At 41.3% G+C, this 22836-nt stretch overlaps 1 protein-coding gene across 1 annotated transcript; it reads left to right on the top strand.

The window, feature by feature from the left end:
• Positions 1-17330: 17330 nt before the first annotated feature.
• On the top strand, positions 17331-22836 carry CCNG1 (cyclin G1). Its single transcript, XM_063168611.1, has 7 exons — positions 17331-17501; positions 17901-18158; positions 19161-19414; positions 20003-20081; positions 20164-20262; positions 20508-20702; positions 21289-22836. The coding sequence occupies exons 2-6, from the start codon at positions 17901-17903 to the stop codon at positions 20697-20699; spliced, it is 882 nt and encodes a 293-aa protein (XP_063024681.1). The 5' UTR covers positions 17331-17501; the 3' UTR covers positions 20700-20702; positions 21289-22836.

Here is a 22836-nt window from a genome sequence, read left to right as displayed (position 1 = left end):
ACACCTCCCTCAATCTTCTTTTCCAATGGTATTTGACCTGTAAAAAGGCACTGGTGTGTTTCTTCTGATTCTCAAAAAAAAAAAAAGAAAAATCCTATGGGAGTGAACTTGTCAAGGCTTTTGTGCCATAAACAGCATCTCCCTTAACACTAGCTACTGCAAATTTTTCCACTTTTCTTTCCACACATCTAATGCTGCCTTCCTACTTCCTCAATTACAGATTCAAAAAAGGAAATCCTTTGTCAGTCTCTACACAGGCACTTGTAAGCCCTCAATAATTAACTGACATAATTAACACAAAACACTGGGAATTCAGGACCAAATAATGAGAAAATTTGCACAAAAATCACTTTGAGACCTTCCTTGCCTTCTTCCTTCCATAATTTGATGTGTAATGTGGTTGATTTGTGTTTTTAACACACTTAAATGCTTGCGAAACATAATGACTAATAGTTTTCACACCTCTTTTACCCTTACAAAAAGCTGAAATTTAAACTGCAGTCCTTCACTGCTCAGGAATTGCATTTCAACCATTGCATAAAATAAGCACTCAAAACTGATCACCACTGCAATTTCTCTTTGGAGTACCTAAAAATACAAATATGTCCAATGTCCATCTGAAGGAGCTTAAGTTAATACACAGTACCTCCTTTGAGAGCAAGGGGCTTCACCTGAATTATAGGTTAAAAGAACATGGACTAACTAAATGTAAGGTAATTTTTGGTGGTGGTTTAGTGCAGGTTTAAGTTTAGCCTTCAGTAAAATTACAGCAAATTTGCACTAAAGTATCAAATTAGAACTTCATCCACTATCTTCTACTGATTTCTTATGAAAGAATGAAAGCTTTTGTTTCCAAAGACAAGCAATCACACTTAGATGCCACAGATTAAGTCAACACCTCTCCTACTCCTTCTGATACCATTTTCATTACCAAGATCATCTCACTAAATATATAACATGTGGACACACAAATCATGTAATCATTCCCAAATCCCTTTAACATTTTAAGTTTCTTAGTCCTGTAGTTGTTAGTCATTGATTTGTACTTGCATTATCCCTAGCCTTTGGAGCTCTGGAAACCAAATACAGACTTTCTACTGCCTATCCTACTACTTTTACTGCTGAAATAATGAAACCTTATATAAGTTAATAATTTCATTATAAAAGTTTATTTCACTATATCTTCCAGAAAAGCCATTCAAGAGAGAAATATGCAGTCAATTATCCAATAGAATGAAGAGGTAATGCTAATTACCAAGTTAATGTTCAATTAGATTTAACAAAAATACTGCTGGGAACTTGAGAAGAGCCATAATACTGATGGCTCTTTATTAATAGAATGATAACATACAACAAAGCAAAACCTGCCAGCAATGAGATGTCAGACTATAAAAGAGTCCCAAGAACAGATGACTTTTCCTGAGATTTAAGCTTCCTACAATCCTCACAGCTCCTTAGGGAGCCATGTCAATTACACCATCATCAATGCAAATGGCATTTTAAAGAGTCTCTGCAATGAACAGGGAATGCAAATGCTGATCAGAGGTGCTGGTGTTCAGCACATTTCTCCCAAAAAGAAAAAGCTCTGGCACCTCTTGTGAGTCTGTTCACTCGGTTCTGATGGTGTCATTTTCTGATGAGCCACTGGTGCCCCCTGTGCTTTTGTCAGGCAAACATGACCATTAAGAAAAGCTCATTTTCCACCATCAGAGCAGTGTGGAATGCAGCAGGGGCAGCAGCAAGTTGAACTCCTGCACACAGAGTGTGATACTGTGAAGTCTGCTGGCGTTTGTGCTTGATAGGCTGTTCTTATTAAGATAAAAGGTTTTCTAAGGAACTACCATAAATAGAAAAGTAATAAAGGAAAAAAACAAGTGGCAGAGCATGAAAACACTTAATATTGCTACATGGTATGGGCAGGAAATGAAACTCTGCCTGAAATTAAATTACCACTATTCAAAAAAAAAAAAAAAAAAAAACCAAACCCAAATGCTCATTTTCAAAGGGCATTTGATCTGCATCCTCTTGATGCTCTACTCAGCACATACCAGGGTTCTTCTGGGAATAGATGCAAACAAGTAAAAGAAGGAGCCTTACAAGTCAAAAGGAAAACCCAGTATTAATGAAATAAACTAGCAAATAAATCTGAAAATAAATTAGAACCCAGCCAGTCACCACACTGCAAACCCATTCACATGTGATATATCCACTTCACATTTACATATCAAGCAAAAGCCAAAGAAACTCTACACTTATAAACATGAAGACTATTCTACAATCACTCCCATTTTTCAAAATCCAAAGCTCAAAAATTTTACCAGAAGCCATAAGAAGTGAACTTTGAAAGTCCTCCATGGAACATGAATCCCTGCTGCAGATAGCTGATTTTAAATTAGTTTTTAAATTAGTGAGATAATCCCTATTTTTAATTTGGTATTTCAGTAAAGGTTTCCATCGATCTCAGTTTTCCAAGTGCACTTGAAAGCTTCTAAGTAACAGCAGTAGGCCGATTTTTAATTTTGCTTTCACACCACTTGATTGGATTCAAATTCTGTGAGGCAAAATGATATCTGGCAGCAAATGACACAAGATGCCACTTGGCATCGTATTTTGATTTTTAAGCAGAAACTGTTGGAACGCTTAAAATCATTTCCTTGTCTTACTACAGAGTATCTGAAACACAGGTCTAATTTAGTAATGACTCCAATGTCAAACAGAGGAAGCCAGCACACTAAAACCTCCTTTTTCTGTGGATTGGAAGGATATTGATTAGATTAACTGGGGGAAAGTTCAAAATACTGCATGAAATGTATGAAAAAGAAGATCTACTACATAATCAAGAAATGCTACAGACAAATAGAGACTTTACAATGCAAGGACTCATGATGGTCAGTTCAGGAGGTACCTGCATATTTTACAGACCACTGCAACCTCAAAACAGATTTTCATCAACCTATGGTTACATCATGAACACCATTTAAATCAGGATATTTGACTTTATTACATTCAGCCCACATAAACACTTATTCTATCTCATTTGAGCTGCAGTACCACTGTGTACTACAAATATTATTTTCATGCTTCCCCCATCCACAGTCCACTACTCTTTGTTACCCTCTCTCATCTCAGTGACTTTGCCATTTGTATGGCAATTTCCTCTAATAGCTTTACTCAGATTCCAAACTGTACAAAATGCTGAACAAAGCAGAACAAGTAATTCAAGCACCTTTAAGAGGACTACAGAGCCCTTTAGCAAGCATTAGATAAGCTTCTGAACAAACAGCATTTATTTGGCAAATTATCCCTAAGGTCATTGAATTCCACAACAACCAGAAGCAAACCCAACAAAGAGGAATGCACAAGGAACACTTTTACTGCTGGGGAAAACCTCATTTAGTTGGGATACACAACCACACTTACATAAATGGGGTTTCATGCTTTAAAGCAGCACTAATTCTTATTAATGCTTGCTTCTGGTAATCAAGAAGCTTATGAGAAAGAGAGAAAAAAAAAAGAACAAAGCAGTGACATCTCCCAGAATTCCTCTGGTACTCCAGGGAAGGATCCATCACTAGAAACTCACATTACACAAGGTAGGAATGTTTAGCATCTCTTGATATTCACACAATACAGTGGTCAAGAGGTACAGGTTTTTGCATCTGTTTTTAGCCAGCATAGACTGGCTAAATACATATTGAAGATGAGACCTTCCAAAAGCAGTAATGGAATTTGGTTCTGAAGCTCCAGAAGGACACAATATTTCTCTGCATTTCTCTGGTTCATCAGGGATTTAAACAAGGGATTCATCAGGGCTTTCCATCTCTACTTCAGAAATACCTAAATTGCCAAGGCTTCAGGCCAAGTTCTTCATAACTAGAAGTACAAGAGTAAGGAATATGAGCTGGTGATGTCTGGGGCTCATCCTCCAAGTTCTGACCAGAAGCAACATCTCAACCTTTTCAAAACAAACTTTCTGTTGAAATTAGCCTATTATAAGAAAAGCATTTTGTCAAAAATACCTTAACCAGCTCTCATTCATCAGTTAAGCATTTAGTCTCACAGAGACAGATTATTTTGTTCTACTTCTCTTCCATAGAGCTTCAGTAAGAACACCCCTGGTCCACTCATGCAGTTCAAGACTAACACACCTTCCACATAGCTGCCTCAATTCAGCCACACATTTGAGCATTAAGCATGTTCACATGAAAGAGTGAGAAACAAGAGCCCGGCACTTGTTGAGTTTATAGACAAAAAGCAAGATTTCTTTTTGATAGCTGACAAAACTGTCAACAAATATAGATTTAGGAGCTTGAACATCACTAAATAAGCAGCAGGAATGAAAATGCACCATCCGTTCAGACTTGCCAAACATCAGCTTCATTTGTGATTCTAAGTTATAAATCTTTGATAGCTGGGGGCTGTGGAAGTGTCCAGACTGTAGTGAAACACTGACTCATGCAAACAAAGCATGAAACAAACAAATAAAAAACACCCAAACAACAAACCCTTGTGCCCTACAAGTGACTGGGATCCCATTGCAACTCAGCCTGTGAGGTGTGGAGCAGGAGCTGTTTTCCACATGAGAAGATGTCAAAGCTACACTGCAATGTTTGCTGCTGGATCAAAACCCCTTGCTCTGCTCCTTGCATTCAAAAGGGATGTAACAGTATTATTCATCCACTCCAGGGTTTGCCCAAGAGTATTGAGAAGTCTCTTAGGCTCATCTCCTGTAACTACCCTCTTGAACCCTGAGCAGAAGTCCTGGCTCAGACACACTGTGCTGAGCAGCACATTAAAAAGAAACTTGGAATAACCGTGGAGAGAACAAGCGCAAAACAGTCCCAATGTGATTTTATGTTCACTTACTCTACAGCAAGGGCTTGTCTGCTTCTGTGTCTCAGGAAAAATCCTACAGAACCAACAATATTCAAACCAAGAAACAGCACACTTGAGTTTCATCATTTTCCCCAGAACAGCATCAAAAAGACACAAACAAAACATGGCCACTCACACACTTACATAGAGTTTGTGCCAGAAGGAGCTTTCAAAATGCTACATTTCAGAGTGCTAAAATGATTGTTCACAGAAACAAAGCCAAGCAACAGAGGCACAGAGCACAGATGAGCCAGCACTGGAGCTGGGCAGGAACCCAGTATTTCATTACATTCCCACTCTGACTTAAGCCTCAAAAGACTTTTTGTCCTCAGTCCAGCTCCCACTGCTGCCAGCCTCTCCACTGGATTCAGTAAAGGTTAATTGGGCCTCAGGGCTTAAGTTTCAGACATGCTGGATGTGTGTTGACCTCAGCTGTCGTGGTGAATGCTCAGCAACACATCTGGGAGAGCAAGTCCTCGGCATGCAAAACAATTCTGGTCACGTCATCACCTCACAGGACTCACAAAAGCATAGAACTGCTTTAACAAGAAAGACAGCCCTGAGAATGATGGTGACAGAGAACTGCAACAAATCAGTCAAGAAGACTAAGCACAGGCTGCAGACTTGCAGAAGGTTTCAGAAATAAATACACATCCAATTCATCCAAATAAATACACATAAAATTCTTCTCTTTTAAGTGAAGCATTCAGTAAACCTCAAACTATAAACCAAAGCATTCTACAAACTGAAACATCGTGAATGAAGAGATGGGAATTTCAACATACCTTAAAAGACAATGCAGTTCTGCATGATTTGCAGTAAAACTTCTTCTTTCTTCCCCTGGTTTACAGGTAGAACTAAGCCAGAACTTATATTTTCTTCTCCAGCCAAAGATGCCTGTCCTCCATTGAAATTGTTGTTTCCATTAAAGCACAAGTCACTTAGGTACTTAAAATGTACTTCTGCAATATTTTGATTGCATCTATCCACAATACATTGAATAGCACATCAGTTTTATCCTTAAAATACTATTTTTAATACCTGAGACGTTACACAAAGGCATAGAGGAGGCCATCCAGAAACAGTAGGTATTATAAAGATAATTTCTTTCCTGTTTCTTAAGTGTAGGACTTGAGAGAGCTACAAGACGCAGAGCCACCCCAGACAACTTCAGAAGGCATCAAGCATCTACCTTTTACTGCTCTTCAGCCCAGCCTTTTATCCCCTCCTGCTGATGCCCTGCACCTGTGTGCCCTCTGCTCCCTGTGTGATTGGTCAGTGCCCCTGGGCTCTCCCTGCCTCGTTATCTCCAATGGGATTCACCTGAGCACACAGCTGTAGCCCATTAGGGATGAGGCTGGGCCAGCCCCACTCCCAATCACCACAAACTGTGTGCCTACATTTAAGTACCTCACAAACTCACACTGCAATTTTTAAGGGCTAGGAAGACTTACAGGGTGTTTGGTTTTCCAAACCTACTGGGCAAAAGCAGCTGCCAATAACTACCTGTTGTAAATAAGCAATTTCTATCACATGGAGAAAATACTTGAGATTTTTCTCAACAGTTCAGTAGTTCTCTGTTCAAAGACTTTTATTTTTAAATATAATAAATAAAATTTCTATCTTCCTTTCTAAATCCTTTTTTTCTTGCCCGTAAGGAATAGCCTTTACAATTACAAAGTAAATGCTGTGATGAGTTGGAACTTAGAACCTCCCTGGAGCCCTTTATGAAAGTGACTGGCTTTCAGTGCTGTCTCAGAGATCTTCCACATAAGAGTGATTAAAAAAATAGAAAGAGAGGCAAAGCATGATTCTGATGAAATACATTGAATGAGGATTTAGGGATTCACCAAAAAAAAAAAAAGTCATTTCCCCTTCATTCATAGCTAAGCTTTGACTTGTTACCAGCTATTAAAGCTGGGAGTTCTTGCATTATGTCTGGTCAATGCCTGGTGCAGTGAAGACTACAGGTGCTGTTAGAAGGGTGGGGCTGCAGACATCACTATCATAGTTCCTGCCTGGATCCTACAGGGTTCATAACTTTGTATGCCCAGGAAAGAACTGAATATAAATACTCAAAATGGTTTCCTTCAGTAAATTCTTCATTATCTATGGCCTGGTAACAAATGGTGCTGTTAGCATTTGGACGTGCTGCTGCTTAGCAGAGAATCAGCAATGCAGATTTTGGGCCAAGCCCAGGGTGAAAGGGAATAAAAAGGTAGTGCTGAAAATCTTTGGCAGGGCAGAAATTCCTTCCACAGTCCCAGCAGCAGGATGGGCCTTCCCTACAATGCACAGCAGCTCTTGAATTTCTGTGATTCTGTGATTCTGTGTGACTGAGGCAAACAGGTCCAAGAAGCTTTATCAGCACAGCAAGCACTGGAAATCACAAATGTAGGCAAGAGATTGAAAAGAAATCGGACCACGAGAGACAAAAGCAATTAACATTACACCATCCTGACTATCTAGTCCTACCAGAGGACAGAGAAGTTTAGCACCACAGGACCTTAGAAATTACAGGTTATATTGTTTGTAGCTCACATTAAAAACACTCAGATTATTTCTAATAGCCAGTGTTTCAACTTATTCTTTTCTTAAGTAAATCAAGACATTAGTTGCTAATGCCAAGTTTATGGAGGTAGCTGTTAACAGTCCTTTGATTTCTGCTTGAAGTTCTAAAATACTTTCTAACAAAACCATACTTTTTTTTATGGTTTTTAAGACAAGCAAGAAACACATTTTCTGTTTATCTGCTGGGATAAACAAAGCAGTAATTGGTAATTCATATCTTCCTTAAATTATTTTCCTCAGTAGGAACTGAGACACACAATAAGTGAGCATTGAAAGGAAGAAAAACAAACATCTGAAATGCTGCAGGTCTTTATCTCACAGCAATGATTATGAAGACAGACTTTATAGGTCTTCCTCTGTCAGTCTGAAAAAAGTTCCATGTTACAATTAAATCAAATCAGATGTAAGAAAAAGAAAGGTATGAAACACTGAAGTGTAAAGATGCTCATTACCCTGAAAGAAAAATGAAACTGCATACAGAGTAACTGCATAAACCACACATTCTTGTGTCACCAGCAAAAACAATCTTATTGATATATATTTTTATATCTGACATTAGCTTGTAATAACATTTTCAAAGAATAGTTCTTTCCTATTGATTTTCTGTGCAATCCATTAGAGAGAATGCTATCACCTTTGAGTCAGCTACAGGGCTTTAACCTTTCAAGAAGTCTGGGAACACAAATATGACAGTTTTTCTGAGCAGCATTGATTGCTGCATATTTTAAGTTATTCTGTAGAGGAATACCAGAAAAATAGCTTCTAGATGCATAATGTATAAGCTCATTTACAGGAAGCAAGGAACAAATCAAAAAGGGAGAAGTGACACCTAAGAAACTGATAGAAGCAACAGCAATTTTGTCAAGATAGATAACAACATGGAAAATTTAACCTTATGGAAAAACTCTCTTTATTCAAAGCAGGCATTTTGACAAACAGCCTTTTATTTTGCAAACTGTACTTCCAAAAGGTAATGAAGAGTACCCAAAATGAAATAAACAGCATTGCCCCTTGTCTCTGAGACCTCAGCACACAACCTGCCAAAGCTCCAAAATGTAGATTTCCCTCCCACAAACATCCAGTGACATGGAGACAGCACTAAGCTTCCTGTCCAATGCACATATTCACAAACCTCGTGGTAAATGTGAAAGAGAAGGTTTGCAAACACAGTGTTACCATAATTCTCCACTCCTCTGCAGTTCCTCAGACCTAGGCTTGTGCTAGGTTCAGATCAGCAGCCAGTTGATCTGTAAATGCCTCCTAGGGAAGAGTTTCCCAAGCCAAGATCAGAATCAATTTTACTTCACAGCTTTTACCTGAAAACCATATTATGTTACAACATAATAAACATCCAGCCAGGAGTCCATAAATATTTAACTAATCAGTATTGGTTTTGTTTCAGGCAGCTTGACAATTTACAGCTGTGTGCTTAGTGAAGCACAGGTTCTCCAGGCTCAGCAGAACACAAGAGGGGTGTTTTCCCTGTCCACATTCCAGGAAGAGATTCCCAAACTCCTGTCACTGACCACTCTGTTCTAACCATGCATGTACCAGTGGCCTCAAAGGAAGGAGCCAGTCCCTGCTGGACCCCACTGCTTGAGGCACAGAAAGTGACCAGCAAGGATGCTTTAACCTCAAATTCCTTACAAAGAGAACACGTGCAGAGTGCCTGAAGACATGAAGGTGCCAAAATGGCTCCATTCAGCACACAAGGTATATTTGTACTACAAACAATTCCTGCACAAACGTGCAAGTTCAGTTGGAAAGTGCCATTGCTCCTTTTGCACATTGAGAAGGCAGCAGCCACACAGCACAGCACATTTAGCCTGCAGTTACCCCTTGGACAGGGCCTGTCTTCTTTCTCTGAGGCCACTGGTAAATACAGACCTACTCCTCCAACATCTCCCTCATCTCATCAGAAGTTTGCTGCCTACATACTTTGAAAACATGATTATGTTTTATACAGGTTGACTTTAGACTCCAAGGCCCATCCATGCCATTGCTTACCAGGAATAGAAAGCAGGAAGCATTATTCTCTGGTACAGACTCCATTGGCATACTAGAAGATAAATCAAACAAAAAAAAAATTAGCTGGATAAATTTCTTAAATTATAGTTAAAATTATTTGCAAGCAAAGCTAGTATACTTGATCTTCAGCTTAAAAGCTTTGCCTAGCAGTTAACACTCAGACCTGAAATGTGGATGTGCTCCCTATCACCTCAAAGCCAGTGACTCTACCACTTTTCACCAACCAGGGATTAGATATTTATCTTTCACATTGCTTTAGTGAAGCCTTCAGGAAACTCTCATCATGAGCAGTGGTGTTAGCAGGCACATAAATACAAACATCCCACCCTTCATCAGCCAGCAGCAGTTGTTCTTGCAAGGAATTACTCTTTCAGTTCATTTAATAATCTGCCAAGTCTTCTGCAGAGACCTCAGCTCACTGTTCTGCACCATTATTGGCTTGTGACTGCAGAGATTTCAGACTCACTGGAGCACAAGCTTATGCAAAGCTGTGCAGACACAGAGAACAAACAAAAGCAGACTGGACATAATATCAGCAGATTCTCAAAATCATAATACCCAATTACATAATTAATTCTCTCATTCAATCCAGTTCTTCTGCCACTTCAGCAAGCTATCTGTCTAGTTACAAGCTTATCTTCATTGCTACACTACCTGCCCCAAAACCTGTGTCCCTAGATGTCATGTCAAAAAATCCTCAATTGGTAGAAAAGTCACACTTCAAAATACAACATCCATCAAAACACCTACAACAACACATTATTCTCTTGCAAATCCCTTAATATTACTCAATACTGAAAGCCAATTAAAAAAAGCATGATGGGTCTTATGTTAAGGCAAAGACAGGAGAAATCACCCGTCTAAAACTTCCATAACTGCTGCTGCAAAGCAGCCACATGAGGATGTAGCAATTAAAAGTACAAGATTTAAGTGCATGTAAATAGATTTGCTATTGGTATCGAGCTAAATGGTAAAATGAAACACTGTGTATGGAAAACAATCCTTCAGAAAAAATTACTCTTCATTATTGTAAACTTGATGATTTGAAAATCTAGAACACTTCAGATATAGATTTGCAAACTCTATTTGTCAAGTGAGTGCATCTTATTCCCTTCAGCAAGTTGTCCTGATTTTCTTCAAAATTCAAAAATCCTTCTAGGGGGAGGTTAAGTTGAAAGTTCTCTATATAAAAATATCTCCCTTCACATTCTTTTCTCGTATTTCTCAGCCCTGAATTTATAAAAGTAATTCCACAACACATTCGCTGAAACTCCTAATATAAATACAGCAAATCTCAGAGTCTGTAATGAGCGTTACATGAAACAGGAGCAGGGACTGTGCTATCTGTGAGCCACCACTGCCCTCATCTGGGAGAAGGCTGAATCTCCCTTTCTACCAGGACAGATTTTAATTTTCCACATGATTGTTTGTTTCATTAGTTTTGGTACTACAGATCTGAGAATACATGCTGTCATTTACATTTTCCTTCAAGTTTAAGTGTCCTCTCTCAACGAAGAGATTCCTTTTAGATCCCCTAGCAAGACAAGGAGAAAAACCTGCTAGTACACCTGGGCAAACGAACAAATCAAATCACCAAACCAAGAAAACCACAGCACTTGCTTCCACACGAGTGGTAACAAGTGATTTCAGTGCTGAATCCATCTACATACAAATGCAAACACCAAATATGCAGTGCAAACAAATCAAAAGCTGAAAACAACTGGGATTGAGATCAAATAGAAAGAGGTAACAACAAAAACAGTGACAATGGGAATAGCTTAAACATTCTCCACTGTTATTCATAAAGGAATAACTACTCAAGGGTGGATGAAAAACTAACCTAAAGGGGGCAGAAGGACAAGAACTGCTATTGAACAGGTCTGATTTCCCAAAAAGGCAAGGAAATGGAGTCATGACAAGAAAAAATTGATTAACCATAATTTAAACCAATCAATGTGTCAAAAACAATAAGGAACCAGATCAGTTTAAAGGAGCAGAAGGACTCACACAGCCTTGACCCAGTATGACACAGAAACAGAAAAAACCCAACTAACAAACGAACATTATTTTGCTCTCCTCTTAAGTAAATCACAGCCCTATTGAAATAGCATTTTAAACAATAATTTTGGCTGTTAACATTTAATTAATAGCAAAAAACTATTTGAAATGCCTCTATTCCACAAGACATGCATTCATAAAGAGCATTCTGTGCCATTTAAGTTGATTTTTAAACACTCCCTCCAGAAGCTGGGGTCAGGATAATATTTTTAAGGAAAATATTTAGTTAGCTGTTTAGTCTAAATCAATCCCTAGCAGTATCATTAAATATTTGCCTATTTATGCCTTCAATGCACTACTCATTTGGCCCTTTCCACAAAAAAAAAAAAAAGCTAAGTCATCCCTTCTCAGACTGGAAACCCAGTCCCTAAAACTGGCAGCAAATTCTGAGGCTCACAAGCTGAATTTTAACTGTTCAGTAATCAGTGCTGGTTTCTGCAGAAATTACTTGTCTCAGCTGTTTCAGATCTTGCAGTGGGAGGGTGACACAAGCAGAAGTCAGTGAGGCTGCTCACAAGCATTTCTTTATTTAAGCAAGAAGGAATGCGTTCCATGTTTTCAGCAAACAGCTTTGGCCAGCTGTGAGCAGGTTGCAGGGCACTTGGTCTCACTACAGGATTACTGAGTAGTTACAGCACTGTTTGAGCCTCCACAAAGTGGTATCAGAGACCACTGACTAAAAACTTGGAATTCTATATGCCATAGTTTAAGAAAACTATAAAAATAGTAGAGGCACGTACAGGTCAGAGGGAAGGTGAGAGCAGCACTGAGGGGACTGCAGCATCTCTTTCAATTACCAAATTTCACAGCACCTCTCTCACCCATATATTAAAAACTAAAAAATAGACTTTCTTCATCCTCCTCTGGGATCTGCTTTTCAAATGTGCAGCACCAGACAAGCAGCACAACAGGGCTCATGTTCCCCTCAGAGACAACACTGTCACTCCAGCTACATTTGTCTGACATTTTACATTCACACATTAGGAGACTATGACTATTTCTGGACTGCAAAATACTATCTGAAGGACAGATAGATTATATACCCTGCATTCTAAAGTGGCAGGTTGCTATGGTTTCTCCTTGCAAGAACAAAATTCACTTCATTCGGTTATCTGAAGATCTGCACTAAAACCAAAAGGGGCCATCAGGGAAGCAGCCTGTCCTTTAATCACAGCTCTGCCTTCCTGAACACCAGTCCATTTTTCTTCTGAAACAGCTTTTGAAAAGAAGAATGTAGTTCTGCACATGAACTGAAATATCCTGATACTCCATATTCTGAGATGAGCTCTAACCACAGGGTTGGCACAACAACATGGATCCTGACTGAGTGGAGACTGCTGTACTGAAAACCTATGGTTTAGAAAAAGATATTTAACTCCTGGTTGTTTAAATTACTACCTGAACTACTTAAGTCATTTGGTAAATCACATTAGGAATTAGCAGAACCTCTTTTCTTGAAAATAAAACATAGATAACAGGACAAAATATTTATTTTTTAAAAAGACACAAACCCAGCAGAGGCAAACTCCCATGACCAGGTATCACCCTGCTTCTGGAGATTGTGGCAGGAATAATGTATCCAAGTTACTTTTTTTTTTTTCCCAGCAATCTTTTCTGTGTATTTTTGCTTATCTCCAACTCCTATGTGATCCATCAAACAAAAATTACTTGCTCATGCCATCTCTTTGGGCTCTTTAGCCAAGCACAGTGCCAAAGACTCCCAGTACTGGTTTTAGCAAATTGTTTTCAACCACTGAGATCTCCTGAGCCCTCAATTAGTGTTTCAAGATGCATTCTTTTGGGATTTATTGAAAAGTTGATTTTCTAAAAAAGAAATAACAGCTTCCAAGTGCAAGTGATTGACTTCCTATTTTTTTTTTCTTAACAAAAAAAAGACAAACCATGTATTTCCATCTTGCCAAGTCTCAGCATAGAGGGCTCACCAACTGTTATTCCAGAGTAGTCAGGAACAATGAGCCCATTATCAGTAAGCCTAAAGCAACTGTGCAGCACCCACACAACCATTGGAAACATTCAGTCCATAAGCAAAAAAAATTAAAATATTGAAACATGAAGCATGACTTTGTACTGTCTTGTAATGACTCAAGTATTTCTAACAGTTCTCTCTGAAGGGAACTGACACTTTCCCCAGGCTGCTCCTCCCAGGGTGATTAACAAAAACACACTTTTTCAGGCCTATTAATCACCACAAGTGCCCAGTCTCAGCTTTCCCTGTCTGTTCAACAAATTACTCTTTGTTCCAAATCCAGCTGACATGACACTTCCTAAAAAAGCACTCCTGAATCTTCTCAAAGTGGGAGAAAATACCTGGCTGAAAATTATCAGGGGAAACGATGTAACCATGAAGAGCACAGGACTGCTGCTAGTTTTTAAGTTTACACTGCAGATCCATGATTTCATAGCTCATCCACACCCTCTTCTTGTAGGGCAGCTAACTACACTCCAGTCATATTCATAATGCTTGCTGATGCTCTTAGCAAGGGCTGGGGGAAAGGAGTGTGAAACAGCAAAGGATTTGCCGGAATGGTGTCAACAGAAACACCATGTCAACATGGGAGCATGTCTGGCCAAGCAGGAGAGCAGGCCAGCCACAGTCCTTCCTGGACCCTGAACTTACTGAGGCTCCTGGATCCTTGGGTGTATGGGTGTGTGAGAGCATGGGTGTGTGAGAAATGACTGGTCACTTTTAAAATTTCAAAGGTTTATTAAATCTTAACAAAAAATACAACAGAAGGATTAAATACGGAAAAAATACAGCACTGGGAGCCCCTGTGACTCTCAGCCACGTGCTTGTCTTTGAAACAGATGCTCTGCCTTTTATACCACTAGCCCCTCCTAAAGTCTTGTCAGTCGACTCCTTCCTTGCTGTCCAGTGGTGGAGATCACTTTCTTACACCTTGATTTGGGGTCACGTGTTACTGCAGTAGAGAGCCAACCCTCCCCAAATGCCCCAACCACCAAGGCCATCCTGTGCTAACAATGCAAGGGTGAGGACACATTACAGTAACATTACTATACATTTACAAAACTTCTCTTAGCATGCATATAATGTTCACCCCCTGACTGTGAGAACCAACCACGTCATTACTCATCTACAACAGGTGGAAATCTCAGGTGAGCCAGTGCACACATTTACACCCTGCAGGTGCTGGCTGTGGCAGTGAAGATTAAACAAAAAAATTTCTGAAATACATCTGACATGGGTTAAGCAGAAAAGAGGTGAAGATACCACTCCTGCAACTATCCACTCTGCTTCTGTGGCAGGCTCCCCACCCAGCCCTGCAGCACTGCCAGCACTCCTCAGCTTGGCACAGGCGCTGGGAGCAATGGGGGAGTGCCCTCAGCCACCAGACCAATCCACAAGAAATGTGTGTGTCCTTGTCTCAGGCATGACACCCACTGAAGAGGCAGAACAGACATCTAGGAGAGAAGAGGTAGCATCTTTGCTATCCAGTCTGAGTCCTCCATCTCATCTCTGCCCTCTCTTGAAGCAGCCTGCAGAGCAGATGGAGTACGAGCACTCACTGCAGCCACTCCAGTGAGAAGTCTGGCAGCTCACAGCAAGACACTTCTCAAGCTGCTGCCCAAGTGCCTACAGTAGCCCCACAAAGGTGTTGTGGGCTTCTGTTTGCCAAATGCCTAATCCCAAATTTTAGAATCATAACTTATATGTTATATTTAATCAACATGAACTGCTTTTCCTTGCTGTCACCTCAGTCCAGAATCCTTCTGAAAGAACAGAAAGCAGTGTTGATGGTTTTGCCTGCTGTCAGTGGCTTCAAACCAGATCCATGGCCCACTGCTTTTTACAGCACTCCCTTAGTCTATTTTTAAGAGCAGTTTGAGAAATAAAAGCTATTTAAAACAAGCAGCATGAAAAGAAGTATCATTTGCTTCACATGATTATTATGTGCATAGTAATGACAGGAAGAATACTGCAAATGTTTTCCAACTCTTAAAAAAAAAAAAAGAAGAACACTTCCTTTGCAATATATAATTTTGAATTTTAATTTAGATAACTCAGACTATTTACTGGCAACATAAATATCCATATTCATGACATCTGATTTGCTATAATCTTTATTTCTGATGTGCTGCATCTGTGAATACTTGAAGTACTTGAGTTTGCTTTCATGGGCAATTATATGGGAATGTCATCCAATAGCAACAGATTGATTTACAGTTTAGACTTCATAGCACCAAAAGACAATTCATTTTCTCTCAGATGGGCTGTGGCATGAGACCTGGGATTGATGCTTCAATTCTCATTTTTTTAACAAATTACTTTTTCTTGTCCAATAGACATGCAAATCAAGGGCATTATAATGAAGGTCAAACCAGTGCCTTTTCAATGCATTCTCTCAGTGCATCTCAGTGGTTTGCAAAGGTCAGAGGAAGGAAGGGAAATGGACAGCAAGTAGAAACTTAGATTTCTTCTAAGTGTTTTGGAGGGGAAAGAGGCACAGGTACGGTATTTGGTCATTTCACCTTCACACCCAAGGAATCCCTCATTCTGACTTCCACTGAGCCTTCCCGAAATCCAAGCTTTTGCTATGAAAAACACATTTTTCTTAAAAACTTCTGCATCTCTAACTATATTTCCTTCCAGTCCCACCTGCTGGAAGTTATTCTGAAGTAGAAAGGTTCTTCCAATAAAACAAATTTTAATTAATTTCCACAGGTGACAGGAAGAATTAAACAAACCCACAATAAATCCACAGTAAGTACAATAGGAGAAAGTAGTATGAATATCACTTTTGATACATATATTGTCAGAGGGGCTGGAAAGTGTTAAAGATGTGAACCCTTTAATGCCTTGTACTGGAGAAGTTTCAGTCATGCAGGAGGTGGGAGCAGTAAAGCACTGAACCCCACTAGCCTTCAGCCCTGGGGCACAGCATCTGCCCTGGCCTGGAAACCCAGCCAGGAGCCACGCCAGGGCTGAGAAGCCATTTATGCTTTAAAAGTCATTTGTACTGATGCCTTATCAAGGCTGGCCTAGAACAGAGGCTAGACAGACTTAAAGAGTAAAGTGGGTATTTATTAAAAGGCCTCAGTGGATCCACCTTGAGCAGCACAAGAGCCCAGCCAGGACTACACCCAAGATGAACCAAAGTGGCCACAAAAATATGGATGACTGGTCACAAGATCTCTCACTTTTATAAGTTCTGGTCCATTTGCATATTGGAATTAATTGTGCCATTGCAGCTTTAGGTTATGAAGTCCCATCCTTCTTGTTTTTTTCTTTGTTGTTTGGCCACGTTGTTGTCCATGCTCTTGGGCCTGGAATCTGGGTGGCTGTCCTTAGTCCCAAGCTAGAGAAGGAATTGTTTTGTCTCCCTACTCTGTGAAGAAATCTTACCAACACTTAAAATGAAGCTCAGAACTACACACTAAAGCAGCACAGAACCTGAAAAATGCAAAAGTTAAAACCTAAGAGTTTTAACTCTAAGTTAATACCGCACACTCGGGGAGCTCCAAGCGCCCCAACGAGCGGGACTATCAGAGCGGTCGGGCCGGGCCGGGCCGGTCCCCCGATGGCCGAGCCACACCGGGCCGGTCCCTCAATGGCCAAGGCCAGGCCGATCCCTCAGCGGCCGGGACACAGCGGACGGGTCCCGCGAGTCCCTCCCCGCCTAGGAGCGAAAGGAGCGCGGGCATGCTCCCCCTTCAGGCGCGGGAAGGGGCGGGGCCAGCGGGCGGGGGCGGGGCCTGGCGCGGCGGGGCCGCCAGAGGGCGCCACTGCGCGGGCGGGGCGCGGCTCGCGGGCTGGGGGTGCGCGCCGGTGCCGCGGGGCCGGACAGAGCCCGGCCCGACCGCCGGCCCCAACCGCCCGGCCCTGCTCCCCCTCCGGACACTCCAGCCCGCCCGGCCCTGCTCGCCCTCCGGACACTCCAGCCCGTCCGGCCCTTCCCCTCCCGGGCAGGGAGCGGGGCCGCACAGACAAGGTAAGGGCGCGCGGCCGGCTCCCGTCCCGCCGGCTGCGCGTTTGGCGTCTCCGTGCCGTGTCTGTCCCGTCCCCTCCCGTCCCTTCCGTGGAGGGGGCGTTGTCTCTCCGTCCCTCTGTCCCTCTGTGTTTCTGTCCCTCCGTCCCTCCATGCCCCGGCAGAGCGCGCAGGTCGCCCGTCCGCCGGCAGAGCCCCGCGGCAGCGAGGGCAGGCCCGGGCATGTCCCGGGAGGCGCGGCCCCGCCGTGCCCCTCACAGCCCCGGGCTGCGGGGCCGCGGCTGCCCCGGGGCGCTCCGAGCGTGTGCCCGGCCTGCCGCACCTCGGCCGCAGAGTTTGTGCGGGTTTGGTGAGTTTGCCGCCTTCCAGCTGTTCGACCGGCCGCGCTGTTTCTCTCGGCAGATGATCGATACCCCGGCGAGCGCTCGGGACCCGGTGCTGGAGCTGCCCGCGATGCTGGAGCAGGAGCTGCGGGCCCAGCCCCGCGCCGCCGGGCTCCGGCTGCTCGAGGCTGCCCACGACAATGGGCTGCGAATGACAGCACGGCTGCGAGACTTCGAGGTGAAGGATCTCCTCAGCTTGACTCAGTTCTTTGGCTTCCACACCGAGACGTTCTCTCTAGCCGTGAATTTCTTGGATAGATTCTTGTCAAAAATGAAGGTAAGGCTTTTTAAAGGATAAGCTCTCAGCCTAGTTCCTATTCGAAACTGGAATGTCTTGGGTTTAGATAAAGGTTAAGCTCCTTCCAGAGATTTATGATTGCGCAGAGCTAAAAAATTGCGTTCTCCGTTCAGATTTTGGTATTGTTAAGAAAGGTTTCCTCTGGAAAAGGAATAACTGAAGGATGTCCATGGGCTGGGAAACAGGACATGTTAATGGCTTAGACCAACACAGACTGCCTGTGCTGCTGCATTGATAAAGAAAAAGTTAAATAACTTCTTATTTAACTGCCTTTTCAACCTATCAATTTACCCTGTGTATATGAAGATCCTGTTGAACACTTAAAATCTGGTCAGACATCAGTTAGCACTGCACTCTCCTGTGCAGATGTGACATGCTGACCTGAGTTGTTTTAAATTGTCTAACAAGACAGGATTACCATTGTACAATTTGGACAAGGACAAAAGCTTGTTTTGCTTGTGTGTTCAAACAAAAATGAGAAAGCTAGATGGAATGGATGGGAAAATGATGATTTCAAAGACTTGTGAATCCAGATTAGGCAGTAAAAGTCAGGGAATAAAATAAGACAATTTATATATACATGTACATATATATGTTTGTATACATAGTTAAAATAAAGTTGTAATCCCCCAATATTATACTGTCACTCACCACGTAGAACACTTTATGTCCTAAAGCCTTCCTATTAGGCTATTTTAGAACTTTATTAGCAAGTCAGTTCTACCTCAATCAAAATTGCTCTGCAGTCTTTGCTTTTTAGAAGAATGAGATGCAATTTACAGTGCATAACTGTTTATTTGTTCAGCTAAATAAAGATAGTAACGTACAGTAAAAGATTTAGTTTTCAGTCTCCAAAACAAAACAACCCCTCATCCCTCATAATTTTTTGATGAAATAGATTAGTGCCTACAGTTTGATACTTGCATGTTGTAATAACTGATCAGAGGCCTTCCTCTCTAAAAATAATTCACTTTTCTTTAGGTACAGCCTAAACACTTGGGCTGTGTTGGACTCAGCTGCTTCTACTTGGCTGTGAAGGCATCAGAAGAAGAGAGGAATGTGCCCTTGGCCACTGATTTAATCCGAATCAGCCAGTATAGATTCACTGTTTCTGATATGATGAGGATGGAGAAAATCATACTGGAGAAATTGGGTTGGAAAATCAAAGCTATAACTGCCTTCCAATTTCTACAGCTCTATCATTCATTCATTCATGAGAATTTAAGCTGTGAAAGGTACAATAACTAATGCTGATTTTGCTATAACTGCCTAAGACCAGAAAATGTAGAATGTAGAACAATAAGCAGGGAAATTGCTTGAGTACTTGGCCTTTCTATACTTTAAAAATTCCACAAACTTTTCCCCCTACTTGTAATTGTCATAAATGTGAGCATCTGTGGTTTAATATTATTGTAATTTTAAATATTATTTGCATAAATGGAGTATTGCTCTCTGAGCCGAAAACCATACTTGCTCAATAATGATGGTATAATAAATCTCTGCTTATGCTGCAGTGAAGTATTGCCTCATTGTAAAGATTGCAAAATCTGGTTTAAAAAGATTCCTTTTGCTAGTAAGCACTGAAATTCCTTGTTAAGCCTGCTTTGGTAATGCAACTCTTCCCCAGTGTAACACAAGATTTATTTTTGGCATTGAGGCTGCCAAAACTGAACACCTGTTTGAATGTAACCCCAGAAGTTCTGGGACAAGTGAGGCCTTTGTTTAGATAATGAACATTCTTGCTGCTTCTCTGAGTTCCCAGAGTGATGTTGCCTTGATCAGTCTTGCATTCCTCTAGATTCACTCATCTGTTCTTATTACAGGAGAAAATACCTTAATTTTGAGAGACTTGAGACCCAGCTTAAGGCTTGTCACTGCAGAATCATGTTTTCTAAAGCCAAGGTAAAGATCTTCAAAGTTCAGAGAAAATTAAACTGCTGAAACTTAGCAAAGTAGTGTCTAAAAACATCTTCTCTCTCTCCAGCCTTCTGTCTTGGCACTGTCTATTTTGGCACTAGAGATAGAAGAGCAAAAACTGCTGGAGTTGACTGAGCCATTGGAATTTCTACAGTTACGTTCCAAGGTATGTGCAGATAAAATTTCAGGGGAGGGTGGAAGCAAAGTGCATGGAAAGGTCTACACAGTGGGGAAGGAACAGGTGCATTGGCATATTGGTTTCTTTTGTGGCTTTCTTGTGATGTTTTGTTGGGTTTTTTTCATTTGGCCTGAGATATTTGGCTGCCTGTCTTGTTGAAGGAGCTGAAAGTACATGTACAAAGTAAAGATTTAGCTAGTTGTTAACACAGGACATTCTGCCTTGTTATGTAGATAAGCAACAGAGAATTGACCTTCTGGAAGGAGCTAGTGTTGAAGTGCCTTAGAGAATATTCCTCAAGCAAGTGTTCCAAACCAAATGTGCAGAAATTAAAATGGATTGTGTCTGGACGTACAGCTCGGCAGCTTAAACACAGCTACTACAGAATAGCACACCTTCCTACCATTCCAGAGACCACCTCATAATAGGTAAGGCTTTGTAAAATCTGTAAAATCAACTTCTGATAATGTAGAAGTAAAATTAGCTGTTAACTACCTCCAGGGTTTTACAGGTTACCTCCTGGAATCATGGAATAGAAGTGTAGTTGCCTGTTCTCATGTTCATGCTTAAACCATGCTGTACCTAAAGAAGGGACAACCTAATCAATGTATGAACACTGGAGAAAGAACTGATGTGTGTTGTGGTACCAGAAATGTTCTACAGACATTGGGACCACACTCACACTAAAATGTGAAGTAAAGCTTGGAAAAGGGGAAAGAAAACCAGGCTGTTAGAATGAGTTTCTTGTAATTGTTCACTTAAGCCACTTAGACAGTTTTATACAGTTTTACTTGTAGAACTGCTTAGTGAAGGCTAAAATCTGTAATTCAGTTATTCCTGTTACTGTTGTTTTACTCTGTAAAATGGTAAACTTCTTACCTAGACTTTACTTCCAGAGGCTACACGTTTTTCTCTAACAGCCATCTTGCTGTTTTGCTATATTAAGATCTCATGCTTTGTTTGGCTCTTGTAGAAAGCATTTCTGTTGACTGGTTTGTTTGGGTTTTTTTACAGGAGTACAATAAAATGGGAAGACCATCCTGTGACCTTGTCAACAGGCACACAGATATCTGAGAAACAGTCTGAACCGTGATCTTAATAATGAAGAGCTCAACTCATGGAAAGAACATGTAACATTTCAGACTAAAGATCCTTCCAGCAAATACCAGTTCTTTTCATGATGAATTCAGTATGTGGTGTCAGTTTTCATTCTTACTTGGTAGACTGTTCACTAGTCAGTGGAATAGCACAATCCCAATACAAGGGATTTTAACACCTTAGAGTTTGTAGAGCAGTTTGTGTAATCTAACCTCAGTTTACAGTAACTGCAGGTGCTGAATTAGGTATTAATTTTTAAAACCTGGTTCACTTTCTGAGGATTATGCAATACTAGGAAAATCTGATGTGCAGTAGTGCAGTGCTGCAGTGTGTTAAGAAAAGAAAGACTAATCCAACTCAATCCTGATGACAACAGCAAATGCCTGCCAGCTCACCTGGTGTGCTGTTTGGGCAGTACCTTGTGTCCACGTGTTCCTGCCAGGATGGGCACTGGCCTCCTACCACAGACACATTAAACAGCAGCCTGTGATACCCACTGAATGTGTCAGGTAGGTAGAGCAGGAGAAAAGAGGAACTTTACTGTGTTCCTTTAGCAAAGACAGTCACTAGCATAGCATCAGTAATTGCAGTATTTGGTAAGAGCTGTAGTTGGCTGATGCCACTCTCATTGAGTGTAAAACTTGGTGATACCTGAGAAAGGACTAAGGCAAAGAACTGGGTCACATGTAACCCTGTCATGCCCTAAATCTGACATTAGTTTTCCAGAGTTTTGCTGTACTAGAGGTAAATGCTGATACTGAACAGGCACATTGTTACAGGTACAGTAGGAGCAGGGCTAGTTTCCCCCGTGGCCTCTGTGTAGGAGTAATCCAGATGAGAAACACTGAAGATTGCTTCAACTCTGATCTCTTTCATGGTAAGCTTTGTAAAACACAACTGTTCTGAAGACCAGGTCAATATTTGAGGCATTCATGCTTCTAGTGCTACCAGGGAAGTGAATAATAAGAGTGTATTATTGTATGTAGATGAAAAGGGGTTCTGGGAGAGTTGCTAATGTCCTCTTGAATTCTGCATCACTGTGGGACAGAGGCTGTTGGCAACAGGCTGTTAAAGCTGATTGTTATATGGACTGATGGAGTGGAGAAGGAGAGATCAGAGTGTGGGATGAGGTGTTGGCCAGCCAACCCTTCCCTGTGATGGTACCAGCTGAGGTGGAAACCATTCTTTGCATATCTCAAACTAGTTAAAGCTTTCACAGAAGACTCCATACCAAAGCTCTCTACTGGACAAATCAAATCCTCTCATGAGCTCATGGGAGTGATTGCACTGCAAAACATGTAAGTGGCTGTCACACCTGTCAGTGCTGCCTGGGCATTGTGCTGACCTGTGCAAAGTGATTCAAAGGTGTGGTCAGCCTGCTGGGAGAGGATGCAGTGTGCAATTCTAATTGTCCTGTCTCAAGATATGTACCTTTAAATTAAACATTGAAATGTGCTTAACTAA

This window comes from Melospiza melodia, chromosome 14, assembly GCF_035770615.1.
Source record: "Melospiza melodia melodia isolate bMelMel2 chromosome 14, bMelMel2.pri, whole genome shotgun sequence".
Lineage (NCBI taxonomy): Eukaryota > Metazoa > Chordata > Aves > Passeriformes > Passerellidae > Melospiza > Melospiza melodia.
This window is presented reverse-complemented; position numbering and strand designations above follow the sequence as displayed.